We start from the raw sequence: 18,075 nt of genomic DNA, 5'->3' as shown, positions 1-18,075 counted from the left end.
TTGGAGTCATGATTCCTTATATGATCTAGCACCAACTATTTTGATCCATGTAAGGGTTTTTGTGCAGTCTCAGTAGTCACTACGTTTCAGATGATCCCAGGTTTCCCAACATTATGACACATATTCCAAGACTGTGGATCTAAAGAAACAGTATACTTCGAGAACTCTGGTTACAGGTGGCACCATTCCTGATGACCATTTTGTTTCCTTTAAAGTTTAATGATCCACAAATATGAATATAAAATCTGACCAAGTTCAAAGAAACAAGAAAATTAGTGAATTAATCTTCCTTTAACTTACTAAGGATAAACACAGAACCTTTAAATGTTTCAAAATATAATGGTGTTTGAAACATTTAAAAATGGATTGTTTCAGCAGCAGATGGACATACAGGCCTTTGTCATGCTGGTTGACTGGCAATCTTTCTACCGCATGTAGTGGCACGGTCTCCCAGAGGGGCTAGAGCTGAAGTCAGTGAGCCTGTCCCTTCCACCACTGCTCTTCTAGAGCACTCCCTGTTAAAACTGGGAGGCCGGAGGCCCCATCCTCACATTCGGTCAGAACCAGAAGTCCAGACCTGGAGAGGTATTCTGCTATTGGAGGCTGGAGAGCAGGAAACCTGGGTCCTGGAATAGGGGTATAGAGTCCCCCAGTACTGGGGGGTAAAGAAGGTGCTTGGCAGTGGGAGCTTGTGGATATGGTTGGGAAAGGCAGCAGCAGCCAGGATGTGGAGAAACCATGGGAGTTAGGACAGCAGTGTATTTTGGGCTGCCTGGAGGAAGATGGAACAAAACAATTCAGAATAGTATATGCTCCCTCTAGGTACGTTTTTGTTACTCTTGGGAGTGTTTTATGACCACTGCTATGACCCATTGCTATGACCATTGATTGTAGTACCATTAAAAACCATATGCAACTGTAAACACAGTTTAAGTGTTTCCTCCACACCCCAAAGCTAAGCCGAATTAAGCTTGAAGCCCAGTTTTTTCCAATACAGTCAGAAATATTAAGATTTTTTTTTAGCTAATGATAAACTACTTGTTTAAAACATGTTGATTTTAGGAATGGTATTTTTACAAAATAAAAATGCATACGATTTAACAGATTTTACAAATGCAGTTAGTGCAAATCACAGCCACAATTACGGGACTGATCCCAAGGTCCACTGAAATCAACACAATACCCTCGAGTCCTAATGGAGGATCATTCGGAAGATAAATAAACATGTTTGTTAATGTTTTTACATTCTGTACACACACACAGATGTTCAGTAATACATAGAATTTCTTCCATCTCCATTTACTCATTCAGATTAGCAGTCAACTTGATCTTGCCCTGAAGCAAGCTATAGAATTGCCACTACTTACTGTTGATATTTAGAAGTACATTTATGCATGAATTTGCCAAGGACAGATCTCTTGAACTGAAACACTATTTATGCATTTAGTTTTTGTATCTTATATTGCAGACAGAATCCACCAACGGCGAGAATCCAAGCATCAAGAAATCCCTCTTTCCTCTTTTTAATTCAAAGAATCATTTAAAGCATAGTTCTTCTTTGAAAAAGCTTCCTGTAGTCACTCTACCCATGGTACCAATTTTTAAGTACAGTAGCATTGAAAAACGCTCCAGTAAACTTGTTTTACTGACTACAACAGCATGTATTTTATTTTCATTGGGTCACTTTCTTTTCATGCCAGTTAAGTATCTTGGGCCAGTTCCATAAATTCAAGTTAAAACAGCAGTCCTAAATCAATTAAAGCTAAAAAAAAATCATGATTGAGTAGTATGAGATGTACTTAAAACAGAGTATATCTAGTTATTACAAGACAGTGAGAGCCTGGGACCAAATCAAAGGAGAGACTTTCTAAAATCAGTGGTGCTTAAAATTAGAGGGACCTCCTCATTCTGTTTGTACAGCAGATTAATGCAATTTGTTTTTTAAACATTTTGAAAAAAAATTTTTTTACGGATTCGTATTCAAATATAATCAATCAAATATTGTACCAGCGAGCTTGCTAACAAGTCAGCATTTATTTTACATTATTCTGTGTTTTTCTTTGTCCTAAATTTTGGTATTGCTCTATTTTAAATTACTGCAGATTATTTCTGGATTTTGTTTTAATTATCTCTCTTCTCACAAAAAAGTGGTGGAATGAGGGGTTAATTCCCTTTATTTTAGGACATAAATAAATAGCTTTAAATAAACAGCTGCTTAAATGAATACATTTAAGGATAGGTCTGTGCATGTAAATGTACAAATACATGGAACAATATATAGGGAACAATATGTTGAACTTGAATTTTGTGACAACAGGGACAATTGGTTTCCGCACATTTATAAAACCAAAATCACTCAGGTATCCATTTAAACACAGTTTCGATCTTTATTCATCCAGGGAAAATTCTGTCTTTATAGAAGTGGCCCATGATCTTAATTGCAGTATGGAATGCTATTGAAATGAGGATAAGGCGCAGCAATTCTTTTCATAGGCATATTCAACTGCTCTCTCTTACAGCAACTCACTAACAGCATGTGTATGCTTTAAGGGTTGAGGTTAGAGTAAATCTGCATGATATCCACAAATACTGTTCTTACTGCGGGGAAAAAAAATGAGGGCATTGCAATACAGCTGCACTAGTGGGCTTCTCCTGCATTATATAATTAACTGGAACTGGGGGGAAATGGTTGTTACTTCTCTTAAGAACTTATTGAAATCCCCATTTATTATTATGTTGCAGATGCCCAGCAGTGATGGTCAGGATCTTTTGGCATTACAAAAAGCCATTCACTCTTCTAATCACCAGGTCAGCCGGCAGAAGGATTGGCATCCTGAGAAGATGGCAGAAATCCAAACTCATGTAAGTAACAATATCCACTACCTTCACCCTGTTGTCAGTGGTGTGCCTTAACAGTTTCTTCCTGTAGTGAATAGAAGAATTGCTTTTGAATGATCCCTCCTCATTTCTTATTGAATTTAAAGAGGGGTTGTGTAGCTACAATCCTGTACAATTCTTTGGGAGGCAAGGGACATGTGAGAGGCAGAAAAACAGTGTACCACAATCCACACAGTATAATTACCATCTGGCAGAATACCACAGCTCTTCTTCTCCCCAGCTCCTCACATACATATACCTTCCAATTCAGGACAGCCCCTGATTCAGGAAAGTGCCAGTAGGACTGGTAGCAAAAGCAATTTAAAAATCCAAGATGGAGGAAATAGCTGCAGTAGTCTTCATAACTGTGATGAAAAGGGTTATGTGGGTTGAGGAGTCCTTTCAGGAGAGAGAGACCAGACAGGACTTGTTGGGGAATCCCGAGGTAGAGCTTCCCTTGAAATGGTGTGGTCTGCAACAGTAATGTTTTTGTATTAACAATGCTTTTAAACAAAAACCTTAGAGATCTGAAAAAGAGACGGAACATTTCTGTTGCAACTATCGTGTTTTTAAAAAAAATGGGAGGCCAAACCGTTTTTTCTTGTAGTCAGTTAATCTTCTTAGACCGCATACTGCACAGTAATTATAATTGCCAGGCCTTTTCTATCTGTCACATGCACTGTGCACAAACCGGTCAGTGGACTGAAATGAAATACTCAGGATTAACAAGTAGTAAAAGTGACAAAGTCCTGATGTTTTTCAAAGTTCAAATTGTTCTTTTTAAGCTATGACTGAGAAAGTTTTGCAGTAGACTGCTGGTATAACAATAAGGCATAAGACCAACCAAGTGGTTTCCTCTATCTTTCAGAGCCAACCTTTAAAATCCCTTCGAAAGCTATTACATCTTTCTTCCTCTTCAAATCATCCTGTTCCTCCTGAGCCCCGCTTCCAGCCCTTGCCTACTCAGCCAGCCAAAGCTACTTTTTCTGAAGTGCGAATTCATCCCATGAGTCAGACTTCCAGCAGCAGCAACGTCCGGCAGGAGTCCCAGTCAAAAGGCAGACCGACACTCCAGATACCGGGTCAAATGGAACCAACATGGCATGTCTCCCCTGTGAACAGGAGCGCTAATGAGGGAACACCTTACACCGATCAGCTGCCTTCGAAGAGTGGACAGAATGGACACACATATAACCGAACAAGCCGATCACGAATGCCAAATCTGAATGATTTAAAAGAGACGGCCTTGTAATGGTACTCCAGAAAATACGCAATTCCACGTGGAAACTTGAGTAGGGGTGTCGTGGTGGTGCTGGTGATGGTAAGACTGCATTTTCAGCTTTATAAAGGTGTGCAATATGTACATGTGGAGCTAGCCTGTTTGGCACCACATTGCTAGTCAGGGATCATACAGTAAAACAAGTTGAATTATTAATTATCAATCATCAGAAATCTCATTCGATGATAGACGGAGTGTGCAATTCAGGGAGAAGAAATGTATTGCCATTTTCTCTCATTTACATTCCAGCTCAGTGCACATCTCTGTCTCAAAGCTGGAGAAGTTTAGGTATGCATTGGCACTTATAGGGTGAAAAAAAATAGTGTCTAGACCTATGCCCTTACTACATATTTTGCTGCCTAGTTAAACAGTGGGGTTTATGTGATAAGTGTATCCCTGTTAAGGGTTTAAAGTTGAATTGTATGTCTTAAATTTGTTTTTTAAACTTCCATATTTGATAGAATTTGTAATATTTATTTATGATGAACCAATATCGTACTGTTATAATCATATCTTTTATGTTCCAATGTAAAGTTATTTTGAGCTGTTTGAAACATTGTGAAGCAGTGCAACAGCTACAGTAGTTTCTATTAAAAAGAAAAGAACTAATAGTAACATTTATATATTGCATCAGGAGTATTTTATTCTATACATAAATATATATAAATGGTAAATAACTGTCTGTTTTTTAAATATACTCATTTAAAAGAAAAGTATTGTTATGACACTATCTGCCATATTTTTATACATTTGTGATATAAAGTGCAGTATTATACTTCTAATAAAAGAAAGTTGAATGTGGATATGTGTGACTGTAACAGTATGACTCTTGCTCCACTATTAGAGCACAGTATTATAGGCATTATTGTCAGTAGCAAACAAAATAGAACACTCCGTTCCAAATTTTATTATAGGCTACTTGTTGGACGTAATGGCTAGATGTAAGAGACTACAGAACTGTACAGTAATCTAAATGCGGTATATTCTCCCCTAAGTGTGCACTTTGCTTTCCCGTTAGTGTGACGGGAATTATGCATCTGCATTAAAACCATAAAGTTCTAATAACACATCTGAGAAGGTGCCCCTTGGCCACAAGCTAAAGCAGATGCTCTTCCACTTAATTGTAGGGGTGAAGACCAAAGAAATATAGCATGAGTTGCAAGTGAAATGCCAAAATTGTGACATGTACACATAGCATGGCACTGCAGATCATGGTATAAGCTTTTTTGCATACATATATTTTACATTTTGTTTAGAAGTGTGTTTAACTAGAAAGATAAACCTTGTACTTAAATTTAAAATACACTTGCACTTTTTTTTTTGGTTTCAGGATGTACTTATAGCTAGTAAACTAATGATATTCAGATGTAGAAGAGGGAAGGTTGCCAGGCAGCTTAATTTCTCTTTGGATTCTCACTACTAGAACATTCCTATTCATAGTTGGTTTCCATTTCTACAAAATATTAGATCTGAGATTCATGGCAATTCAAAGAGCTGCCTTTAAAACGAAGGATTTTATGCATAACAAATACAAGGTCTGGTTCCCCTCTCTTACAGTGGGGTAAATCAGCAGTAGTTCACAAGTAGTCAAAGTTGAACTAGTGTAAATTTGGCTCAAGTGAAAGGAGAATCTTGCTTGTAGTGTCAGAACAATACAGTCTTTCCTATATTTGAACTCAGCACTTCACTTCTTACATTACTCTGAAGTGTAGTTCAGTTTTTGTGAGTTGTCATTGTAATAATTGTGCTTACAAGTATTCTGTCCTTTCCAAAAAGAGACTAGTCTAAACATGAATTTGATATTCCAACCACAGAAATAAATGCAGATGTAGCCAGCTAGCTCCTCCTTCATTAGCAGTGCAGAAGGACATTAAGTTCCATACCTCCCAATCATACCAGCATTCTCAGACCATACAATTGGCATCAATACTTGCAAAATATAGAGTACAGTGTGAAGTATGGTATTTCAGGTTACAGTAAAACAAGAATTCTTTATTCCTCTATTGCTGTAAGAAATGTCCATGTGTTTTTTCATATGATATATAATATAGGGAAACTTTACATATTATGTAAAATATACCAGTGAAAGGGTGCTTTTATGTTTAGATGGGCACAGTGGACATCTGAGAGAGCATTTGAGGTTGTTCTTAACTGATTTTCATTGTAGCTATTTGATTTATAATATACTGATTGTAACCGTTTCAAAGAGAGGTCTTTCTGTATCCACCAGTTCACTACGGTTGGGTTAGCTCTGCTCTCCAGTAGGAGCTGACTGATATCCCAGAATTCCCCTACAAAAACTTTAGCGTTAGTTTGAGAATGGGGCTCTAAGCAGTACCGTATGAATGTCTGCAACACTGGTAGTGTTCAGATTTGGCTAGTCTGTCCTTCACGTTCTTTCCTTTTTCATTGAATAATACAGCACTTGCATTTTGTCTCTAGAAGACTTCTTACTTAGCTGGTAGGAGCTTCACACTTGGATGATTGGTCATTATGGTCATTCTGATTCATGGCAGGAATTAAAACTTCCAGTGGATTTTCCCTCAGCATCCACTGAGCTAAATAAGAGTGATTACTGATTGCACCTTCAGCTGTTTAAAATGCTTATTCCAGATTCAAGTTTGAGCCAGGAGGCAGACAAAATAATTGATGGTCCAAAAACATGAAGCTCTTGCCACCCTATACTGCATTTTCCTCTTTAGAAACTTCAACAAGCCTTGATAAAAACTGAACAGTAAATTGAGTTTACTGTATGTAATTCTCTTCAGTCTATTTGAAGGGATGATGAACTTCTCATTTAGCCAGATGGTGTCGAATAAATGTTCTCATATTTTCAGCTGGGTCTAATTCCCAGCCTTTAGTGTATTGCTCATGTAATTTTACTAACACTTAAAAAGGAAACTTCCTAGGATTTTTGAACTTCTCTAGCTCACCAAAAAAGAGAAATGTATCATAGAGGAAACTATTTTTCAATGTGAGCCTTTCTCCTGACTGAGGTCTCTTGGTCTAATTTTGTTGTATTATGTATATATTCTGTAGATTGACTAAGGATAAAGCAGATAACTTAGAGTACGCTTTCTTTTCCTCAGCAGTCTGTTTTGCTTTATGATAGTGTACTAATGTGAACATGAAAGAAATGAATTTTCAAAAAGATAATTAAGATGGTTTGTTCATCTCAGGCTGCCTCAGCTTGCCTGTGAGTTGGTAGGTTTTAGTTGGCTCTTGGAAACTGAAATGTAGGCTCTTTAATTGCATCTTAATTAAAAGTGTACTCTGTACCTGGCTATAAAGTATCTTCGCAGACTGTCATTAAAATTTGCTTGACTAGATGCCCAGTCTTGTTGCCAATCTTGACCATGGTGATGATGAAAGAATTACAGGAGTTATGTTTTATTTTCATTTCAGACAAAAAAGTGAGCCATTCTGGGCAAATGGGATTTTCCACAGCAGTGTGGAACCATTCTAGGCTTTTCTCCACCATTTCCCTCACAGGTTCTCTTTCCTTTGGAGAACACCGCCTCTGTCTGAGCAATAGGCAGAGCTCATCGCTTGAGAAGATAACACTCCCTGCTCCGGTAAGGTCTGCCTACGTCCTTGGTAAACCCTCCCAGTACTGAGCTCAGGACCAACTTCAAACTCTGATTTCTTATGTCAAATCAGACTTAGGGGGTATGATCTGAACATATGAGGTGTCTATACACGTGCTCTGGGGTGGGGGAGGGGCCTTTTAATTAGCAAGGCTCCCGGATGGTCAGTGTAATTAAAAAGCTGCAGTGTCACAGTGTTCAGCGTCCTGCACTTCAAAACAGGGGTCTTTAACTAAAGTTCATTCATCAAGTTCTAGTTAAAGTGCCTCTGCCGCCATTTTGAAATGCGAGATAGTGAATATATGACACTGCAGCGCGCTGTAGCATTCTCGTTAGAATGCTCCAGCGGGCTCCATTAATCAAATTGGAACATGTCAGAGCACGTGTATATGCACCCATGGGTGCTAATGTCACTGCATTGCAATGCATGTTTACAGACTACCACATTTCTAGAACTAAGCATAGGCAGGCCTCAAATTTCTATACTTGTAATTTGTCTTCAGATAATTTTAGACTTCTTATCTTTCTCTCCGTCAGACAGGTTTCTGGGAGCAAAGGTAGGTTACAAGTTGATGTTTTGGATCAGTACTACTGAGGATGCTTGAAGCATCACTACAATTTGTGCCAGTTGGGTGTCTGTGGAGAATCAATCCAAGGTAGTTTAGAAAGTCACAAAATAAAGATCAGATTTTTATTTTCCTCAGAAATCTTTATAAGCACTATTTTAATTTTCTGCTGTTTTTAGCTACTGTGGTTATGTTAATGGTGGATATATTGTTGTCATCTCTGGCCTTACCTAAGGCAGAATGAGCATGCTTTTAAGAGCGACTACCAGCCAGAAAGTGCTTTGGGTTCCTATTCAAGTTACAGTTGTTCAGGTTCTTAAAAGATCATGTAAATGAGGCAAACTTTGAACTTATGTACATCCCATTGATTATATAAATATTGTAACTGTGCATATTAGAGTAGAGCTGTAATAATATTTTGAATCCAGATTGGACAGTCCCAGAAGGAATGTTTTGAAAAGCCATAACAATGAGTCACAAAGTTTGTGGGGATTGTGAAAATCTAATTTCTTCTGTGTCAATTGGTGTACAGTATCCATCAAAAAATGGGACCACTTGGTACACTTCGCAGCTTTGCTGCTGTACAGTTCATGTAAATAGGCCCAGCAAAACTTTAAGGCACAGGAGACATTAAGGGAAAGTACCCCATTAACCATTTATAAATCTCCTTCAAATCAGGTTACTATTCTTGGAACAGGTGCCTTTCCCCTTCCAGTGTGTCCTTATTTGTGTCATAATGTTGATTGCTTCATAAACTGGGATTTGTAGTAAATAAGGAGAAAAGCCATTTAACTTCTTTCAAGCCTTTTTCTTATATTTTGGAAGCAATTTGAATAACCACTTTTAATACAACATAGCCTGGGTGTTTCTAAGAGAAGCTAGTTCCCCTTTTTTTTCTTTCTAGTGCCAAAAAGTAATGGCGCATCTTGTCAAAGGCACTTCAGCCTAGTGATGACCTGCAAAGTTCTGATTCAGATGCTATGAGAGAACTGTGGGTGTTTTCACTCTTTATTTAGGACCCAAAATGACAGGAAGAATTGTAAGTAAAGTGCTGATTTAAAAAAATAAATCAAAGGGGAATATCTACTTTTGTTTGGGAAGACTCTCTTGGTAGAAAATCTTTTGCCCCAGTGGCCTCCTTTAAACGGGTACTGCGTGAAATAGCAGAGGCAAGTCTGATAGAGTAAGTTATTGTTTATTTGTTGTTGAATGGCTGTTGTTCATTAGTAAGGGTATCCTTGTGTTTGTTCAGTTGGTTGGAGCAAGGGGGCTCTTTGAAACAATGACAAAATGTGGGATGCGCAAGGTTTGTTTTAAAATCAACCCTCTCTGTGCAGTGTCGGTTTGGATGCTCTCCCTCCATTAAATCAATGTACTATGTTGCTGCTTCCCAATCATTCTGTAAAATGTAACTCAAAATATAAAGCCAGATAAATAAGACTTTGTGTCTTGGCCCAATGGACTTGACCATAGGGTTGATAGCGTAAAGGCTAAGAGATGAGGGACATGGTTTATGGACCTCTCCTGTCCTCTCTAACAGTCGATCTACCTCCTCTCTCTCATGAAGTGGTCAAGGTTCGCTTTGTTTGCCCTCAGTTTATCACTGACTTCCCATTCTACAACTTTTACAAGAGAAGACCTATAAAGGATTCCATCTTATACTTTTTAGGACAGGAGAATTAGGTGCTATTAGGAGCCTAGTCAGAATTTCTACAGGCCTTCATCTGGATGTGCTTCTAAATCAGCTCAGTTTCCCTCAGAATCTTGCCATCCTTTGCACTGCTTTGCAGTCTTCCCATTCTATTCTCCATTTATTTCCTTATAGTTTTCAAATATTGAAGTTGCCTTGTTCTTTGCTATTGCTCTAGTGCTGATTATCAGGGAGACAGAGGCCTTATCTATTACTCCACCCTGTGTGCTGTTCTACTCAGAGACAGCTATCCTTAGACTTGCTCAGGATTTTCTTCATTCTAAAATTTTCATTCCATCCAAGGGAGAGATCTTACCTCCTTTTGCCCCCTTCCCATTCCCCACAATCATTCTCTATGGCGTTTTTGTTTGAATTTTATTCTAGAAGCAGCGCAGTTTTTACAGGGTATTGTTCCTTGTCTAGTTTGAGGAAAGCCTCAGCAATGTAATGTACAGGCCTGGGAATGGTAGGTCACAGTAACAGATTCCATGCAATTTCTGGTTAGACCAAGCTAAAGCATATCCACAATATAGAAAATATGAATTTCTGCAAATCTCCAGTTGTATATGAAGCCCTTGGTATGAGCTTTTGGAATATAAGTTGGGTAGCAGAGAGGGTTGATTGCTGTTTAGTACAAAGCTAAAACATAGGCTGTATTCAGATTGCTATGTCCTCCACAGCAGTTTTTTCTTTTGCTTGTTTTTTGATAGTGCATATTGTTTGTTAGTAAGGGTATCCTGGTGTTTTCATCATATTGGAGGATACGTTTGATCCAAAGGAGTAATTTCTGACCTATAAATTTGGATAATGTGGAACAGAGATAATGAACTAAAATCCTCCCTGAAAGTGTAATTGTATAGAATAATCCATTGAAGGTTTTTTTCAATTCTGTTTAATCTATGAGGCAAATCATTCAAGACTGCTTAGATCTCCACTGTCAAACAATGAATTATGTGGTTAAAAAGGAGGAGGGAAGGAGAAAATATCTAGGCTCAGAGACCTTGATAGTGTTTCCCCCTTTGCCAGAGCTGGCTATACCAAAAGTAACAGATTGTGGAGATAGTTTTCCAAACTTCCAAATTTATTGGTAAAAAATTACCCAACTTCATTAGCTGCTCTTAGAAATTCTAAAATGCACAAGATTTTAAACCTACCATGCTTTCTATTGTGGAAGGGATGTGATGTGATGTTAACCTGTTTAATCCTTGAATACATTGATTTTAAAATGTGTTGAATATTTACAGAATTCTTCACACAAGTTAATAAACCATTTGTAAAGTGTTTATATACTATTCTTTGTATCATATTGTTGGTACACCTTATCAACTTTTTTTCGGGCATGTATTCCATTCTTAACTTCTGTACAATTTCTATTGTTGCTGTAAATATAAAAGAGAAAAAAAATCCTGTGGTAACCTTAATTATCAGCATGGAAATGGTTAATTTTTACTGAGCACAATGTATTTTTGAATGGGCCTTCCAAAATATGTCTTTAATAAAATGCAGGTTTTGCACTAGAAAACTGAGGTTGTTTGGCTTGATGTTACTCAAAAAGGGTGCATGTACACACCACAGGTTTTAATCCTCAATAATTAAATAAGTTTATAAATTTTAAACTTGTTTATTTTGGAGTGTCACATCTGTGTTTACATGCACTAGGTTTTCAAATGAATTAAGCCTTGGAGCATTGCATCTGTGTTTACATGCACTAGGTTTTCAAACAAATTAAGACGGGTCCCTGGCTGGTGCCAGAGGAGAGCAGGACGGCCCAGGGCCCCCCACCCACCCTGTGTCCATGCCCTGCTACACAGCTGTGAAAGCATGGAGCTGGCAAACCACACAAGAAAAAAAAGGAAAAGCCGAAGCAATTCAAAAGCAAAAGCAATTTGAAGGACTGATCTACAAAAAAGTCACAGCACCATTTGTTGGACAAAGAGGCTCATTACACATTTTGGAGTGCCTTTGTATTTGCACGCAATGAATCTATGTACTTTAATTTCCGGTGAGCCAAGCTAAACTATATCCAGGGCATTTTAGTTTAATGCACAAGAAAGACTTTTAAAATGTCGGGAAATCCCGCTCATGCAAACAGACATGCATTTGCAGCACATGAAAGGGCAAAAATCGTAGCGTGTACATGCAAAGCATTTAATACACAAGCGTTGAATTCCCTGTAACGTGTGAACTTACATCTAGCTTTTCTTTCTGCCACCAAGGTCAGGGGCATTAATCCAGATTGTCTGGATTGTGAAAAAACTCTGGCATTTGCCTCAGTAAAAATGCCTGTTGCTTGACCCTGACGGCTGCCTGCTGTGAGGTGCTGGGTTGCGCTTCTCTTCCTGAAAATTCTTAGCCGAGGGGCTTCAAGGTAGACCATACCTCTTACCAGTGTTGTGCTTGAATTTTCTAGGATGGTACACAGAGCAGTACTAACACACCTCCACTTCATACCCAGCATTTCTGGGACCCTGTCCTTTAATTGGTACCAAGCCACCAATCTTACACTCTCTTTTTGTTATTCTCCTTCAAATCACTGGAGGCTAAAAGGTGTTCCATTTGCAAGAGCATCACTGCATGAGCCACAGAATGAGAACTCTCCAGTACCTGTTTCAGTCATGTGACCCCTTGCTTGTCTGGGAAAGGAAGATTATAGATCTGGATATCCTGCTGGGGCTACACAGAGGCAATTTGGGTCTACACATAGAGGAATCCTACAAAAAATGGAAACTCGGTTGTAGTACTAGGGAAGAGTATAAGAGGATCTCACAGATATACAGGGAGAAAATGAGGAAGGCCAGGGCTCAATTTGAAATCCAGCTAGAAGAGGACAATAGCAAAAGGCAATAAAAACGGATTATACAAATATGTTCAAAGCAAGAGGAAGACCAGAGAAACCATAGGTCTCTTATGGAATGCAGAAGGCAATCTAGTTATGGATGATGCAGAGTATTTAATGCTTTTTTACTTCAGCTTTCACAAATAGGACAGCTTCTGGATAGTGAGTGCAATTGGCAGCAAAGATAAGGAAAGAGACAAATAGGCTTCAAGTAGTAGAACAGGGGGATTACTTCGAGAAGTTTGATGCTTTTAAGTCAGCAGGGCACTGTTCTGTATGCACCAAATCCCAGAAACACACAGTATCACCACCTCAGATCAAGACTGAGCATGTGCTAATGCACACAGTTGAGCCAGGAGGCCTGAGAGATGCTGGCACACTCTTAGCAACACTCTGAGGTGATGACATTGCCTTGTTTTCAGGAATTGGTGTTGGGAGAAGGAGCAGACATGCTTCACAGTGCTGCTCCTGACTGTGGCACAAAGCTGCAAGCTGTCTAAGATTGCTGGCTCAGCCATCAGCTTGTCAGGCACGATAGGTTGTAAGCTACTTGTTTGGCTGAGTCAGCATATTCTTTTAGATCATCCCAGCACTGAACATGCTGTTGATGCTCAGGGAGCTAAACCCCACCCACCCTGGATCCTGTCTGTGTCTAACTTGTCTAAGCTCTCTGTACCTCTCCCTCCATTATTACTTACAACTACTTATCCCTTCTATTATTATTATTAGTTATCCTGTATCCATGCTTGCATTATGAATGCACTTATTGCAAAGTGGAGACCTCTTCTCCCAGGCCTCCTGCCTCCCCTCTGACCTCAAAAAAGAGGAACTGCTTCTTCTGCAATGCTGTCAGATTCCAGTGGCCAGAGCAATTTTTCCTCAAGCTTTCCCCATGTGGCAATGCTGAATGCTACTACTAATCTACCAGCAAACTGGCCAGGGTCTTAATTTAACTACACCTTTTTCACTTTCCAAGCAGGCAAATCCTAGCAACTTTCTATTTCTGTCCATTCCAGAGGCCTAGCATCCAAAACACCCACATAATTTGCCCGTAGACAGAAACCTATTTTAAATATTTATTTCTTTTAGTACTCTTTGTTCTTAGCACCTCTCCCTCCTGTTCTTTTCTTTTATCTATCTTGCTGCTGTGACCCCTACATGTTTTGGGTTCAGATCTCTTGCCCTTATCTGTATCCCCTAGAGCCCAGAAGCCAACCTTTTATTGGAAACAAACTGCTTGTATTCATTTATTTTTATTGTGCTCACTGCCTTAGTTTTCCAGCTCAGTTAAGCATGTCCCTCTAGAAGTCTACAAACAGACTGGGAAAGACTAGGGTATTGCCACATAAGCAGAGAAGAGAGAGGGGAAAAAAGAGCATCACCCCTCCCCTCTTCATCCCCTCCTCCTACATATACCCACATCCATCCCTTGAGGAGAGCAGAAAAATAAAGGCTCCCATCCTTCCAAACAGGCAGGTAAGGGAAGATTAGTATGTGCATGTTAGTTCCAGATCATTCATCAGCAGCGAGGAAAGAGAGTGAAGTGGGTGTGGAAAATTCTCTACTCTCTCCAGCAGCCAGAGGGGAAAATTCCATTAGGAAAAAACAGCCATTGGCTCCTGTAAGTGGTGTGGCTGGGTTGGATGGCCCAGGGCAGCTTCTTATTATCTAATTTGGAGTTGGCTAGCTGGAACACTTAGTGCAGTCATCTAGCTTGTCACTTTACAAACCTTTGAAGGTAAAAATTGATCACATCATTGAAAGCAGTGAAGGGTTGTGTGCTCGCTGCTACTGTTTCAAAGCCCTTATGATTATGAATAACTAACTGGTTTTAGAAGTTCTCACTGCTCACCTGCCAGATTTCCAAATCCGGTAGTCTTCTCAGCACTGCCTCATTCAGTTTCCTCTAGTCTGTGTTGCTATCTCAGTTGTGCTTGGAGAAACTGGTGCCAGTGAATTAGAATAATACTGATGTACTAATAAAAGCTAGACTATATTGGGAAGAGCTTTGGATTTTTATAACTGTATTTTGGCTCATTCTACTGTGCTTCCATCACGCTCTCAGTTATGCTGTTGCTCTAACGTTCTGATTCATGCTGAGATGGAATGACAAGTAAAATTCTCAAAGGGCTTTGCAACATCTTAATTAAGTCTCTCAACATCCCTACAAAGTATTATCCCAATTTTACAGGTGAGAGACAGGAGTTAAGTGAATTTCCAAAGGTCAGGAATTTAGCCAGCAACATATCTGGGACCCAAACAGTCTCCTGCTCTACTGTTTATACTATTCTTTGGCCAGGTACAGACATTATACTTTCACCAGTATAAGTGATTGGAAACCAGTTTCTATCCGTAACAGAACAGACATTTGGCACACATAGACTAGTTTAAAAATGGTGGAATCAGGTCTAAAATGTACCTCTCTTCCCACCTCCACCCCCAACCAAAGGGCACATGCATGTTCTGTTCACTACCAATCTAGACTACACTGCTTAAGAAAAACCACATAACTTAGATCCATTATGTCTCAGGATTTTTGAATGTCTGTACCTGGCCTTTATTAACAAATGGGCCATCTTACCCTCTGAATGAAGCAGCAGCTTAGTCACCCATGGTTTAACTTTCACCTATTGTGAAAGTTAAATTACTCCCCCTCTATGCAGCACTGGTCAGGCCGCAGCTGGAGTACTGTGTCCAGTTCTGGGCACCGCACTTCAAGAGAGATGTGGACAACATGGAGAGGGTCCAGAGGAGGGCCACGTGCATGATCAGGGGGCAGCAGGGCAGGCCCTACAAGGAGAGGCTACAGGACCTGAACCTGTTCAGCCTCCACAAGAGAAGGCTGAGGGGGGACCTAGTGGCCTGTTACAAACTAATCAGAGGGGGCCAGCAGGCACTGGGGAAGTCCCTGTTCCCCTGTGCACTACCAGGAGTGACCAAGAATAACGGTCACAAGCTGACAGAGGGTAGGTTTAGGCTAGACATCAGGAGGCGCTACTTCACTGTCAGGGCGGCTAGGATCTGGAACCAACTTCCAAGAGAAGTGGTGCAGGCTCCTACCCTGGGGGTCTTTAAGAGCAGGCTAGATGTACATCTTGCTGGGGTCCTTTAACCCCAGTACTCTTTCCTGCCATGGCAGGGGGTTGGACTCGATGATCTGCTCAGGTCCCTTCCAACCCTAGAAGCTATGAAACTATGAAATTGTGGAATAAAGTAGCACAAAACGGCTACCATCGAGCAAATGGCAGACATAATATCCCCCCTCCTGTCTTTAACTTGGTATAGTTTGTTTATCTGCCCTCCACCTCTTCATGTGGTTAATTTATTGATCAAATAATTGACTACTAATTTCAAATTATGAAATAACTCCATGCACTTGCTAAGGGTGTAACTTGATTAATAACTGTAGATATCCCTCAGTAAGTAGAAAGTATGCAAAGCCCTTTACTTTTCTATGAGACCATCACAGCATAGATTTTGTAAATTTGTATCATAACAGTTAAGTGAACAGCTGTAGTGTTGTTTATTTGCAAGGACTGTGGGCGCAATCCTGCTGTCCGGTAATGGACTTTTTCATTGTTGGGTGATTTCTGACATTAGCTCCTAGAACAACAGATACTTTGTGGATAACACAAAAACATATGGGGCCTCTTTTCTGGTGTGTGGCAGGACCCAGATGTCCACATGAGAAAGTAGAGCTTTACAATTTGTAAGCATCCAGGCCCAATAGAGGCTAATGATAAATGTTAGGGAGATTTCAAACAAACCACCACCAACAGCTACAATAACAACAATCAGATGGGTTTTGATGAGGAGTTTCTGGAGTGCTTCATACTTTAAGTAAAGTATCAGAATTGATGCACAGTATTAGTTTATTTTTTGCTAACATTTATATTGAATCAAATTGCAGTGATAAAGTAGGACCTTTTTGGTAGCTTATATGGACTAACCCTCTGAGAAATATCAATCTTGTCTTCACATAGGAGTTGCAGGTAGTCAGATGCAAGGGAAGTATTATGATATTATGGGTTTCAACATCCCTGCTAGGAGGGAGTGCAGGACCTGTACTAAAATAAATAAAACACAGCTGGAACGTATGGCTGCTCCTCACAATGTAGAGAGGTTAGTAGTTGGGTTGTTTTTGAACATGTGTTTCTGATCTGGAGGAGGAAATGATTGAGAGCTGGTGATGTTTGCTGATAACATGAAGTCCCAGTCAAAAAGAACTATAGAGAACTTTGAGTAACTCAAGGGAAATGAGAAATGTGATGGCAGATAGAAGGAAAAGAGTGAATAAAGCAAGTATGTTTAGAGCAGGAGATTTACGTGGCCTGGCCATAAAGTTAAGTTTTGTTAATGGCCATAAATTAAGTGTTGTTAATATACTTCATATCTGCTTTCTTCATGACTAACCATTCTTACCTCTCTCCTGCCTTCCTCTTCCCTCCCCCACCATATGCCTTGACTGATTGTAAAACACACATCTCTTCATAAGGTTCAGTGGCCTATTGTGATTGGGCCAAGAGACTAGGAAGTCAGATGCAACCCATTGATGAATGCATATCACAGATCTCATTCTATAACCATGCACAGAGGGGGACACTAGAAGCAAAGTACAAGACTGCTAGTCTGTGTGGCTGGTTAGCAGCAGAAACTCAGATGATGTGGATATGATAATATAACTGCTTGATCTGCTATCTGTATGTGGAGAAAGCCCCACACAACTGCATGGAGCATGCAGGCCTAAATCAGGTTGCTCAGCCACTAATTTGACACGTAAACTTGGACAAATCTGTACTTTATGGGCCTAACAACATTTTCTACCTCTAAAGCGGAGTGTGATGTTCATTTAATGTACATGAAACTGTTCTAGGTTTCCTGGATGGAAAAAATAGAAATGATGAAGTTGGGTATAAAAACCTTCATTTTCTTTAACGACATTTGATGTCATGTGTATTTGTGGTTCAAGTGTCATGCTTCTGGCTGTAACCTTATAATTGCCAGAGTTTGGAAAGAATTTGTTCTCTTTGGGCCCACTCCTCCCCTACCAATGACCATACTTGTCCTTTAATGACTTATAGTCTGATCTAATGTAGCAAGTCTGATATAACAAGAGTAAAGATGGAGAATCAAGAGGGGATTCTGTCTCTCTAGAATTCAGAAAGACCAAATCAACAGTATGACAGAACCAGGTAGCAATTTGTCCTTATTATGCTCATTTATTACCTTTTTAAAAAAGA

The 18,075-nt window shown here is 39.6% G+C and overlaps 1 protein-coding gene across 5 annotated transcripts in view; it reads left to right on the top strand.

The window, feature by feature from the left end:
• Positions 1-5,301, top strand: part of CDKL5 (cyclin dependent kinase like 5) — a 133,609-nt gene extending 128,308 nt beyond the window's left edge. For 3 of the 5 annotated variants that reach the window (XM_019529238.1, XM_019529237.1, XM_019529236.1), the window contains 3 exons: positions 1,469-1,591; positions 2,743-2,862; positions 3,746-5,301. In XM_019529238.1, coding sequence (XP_019384783.1) covers positions 1,469-1,591; positions 2,743-2,862; positions 3,746-4,129 — 627 coding nt within the window. In that variant the 3' untranslated portion in view covers positions 4,130-5,301. Of the gene's footprint in view, positions 1-1,468; positions 2,863-3,745 lie in introns of those variants that run through there. The other 2 variants (XM_019529239.1, XM_019529240.1) reach the window with 2 other exon arrangements.
• Positions 5,302-18,075: the final 12,774 nt, after the last annotated feature.

The sequence above is a fragment of the Crocodylus porosus genome, unplaced genomic scaffold, assembly GCF_001723895.1.
Source record: "Crocodylus porosus isolate Cpor-Errol unplaced genomic scaffold, CroPor_comp1, whole genome shotgun sequence".
NCBI lineage: Eukaryota > Metazoa > Chordata > Crocodylia > Crocodylidae > Crocodylus > Crocodylus porosus.
This window is presented reverse-complemented; position numbering and strand designations above follow the sequence as displayed.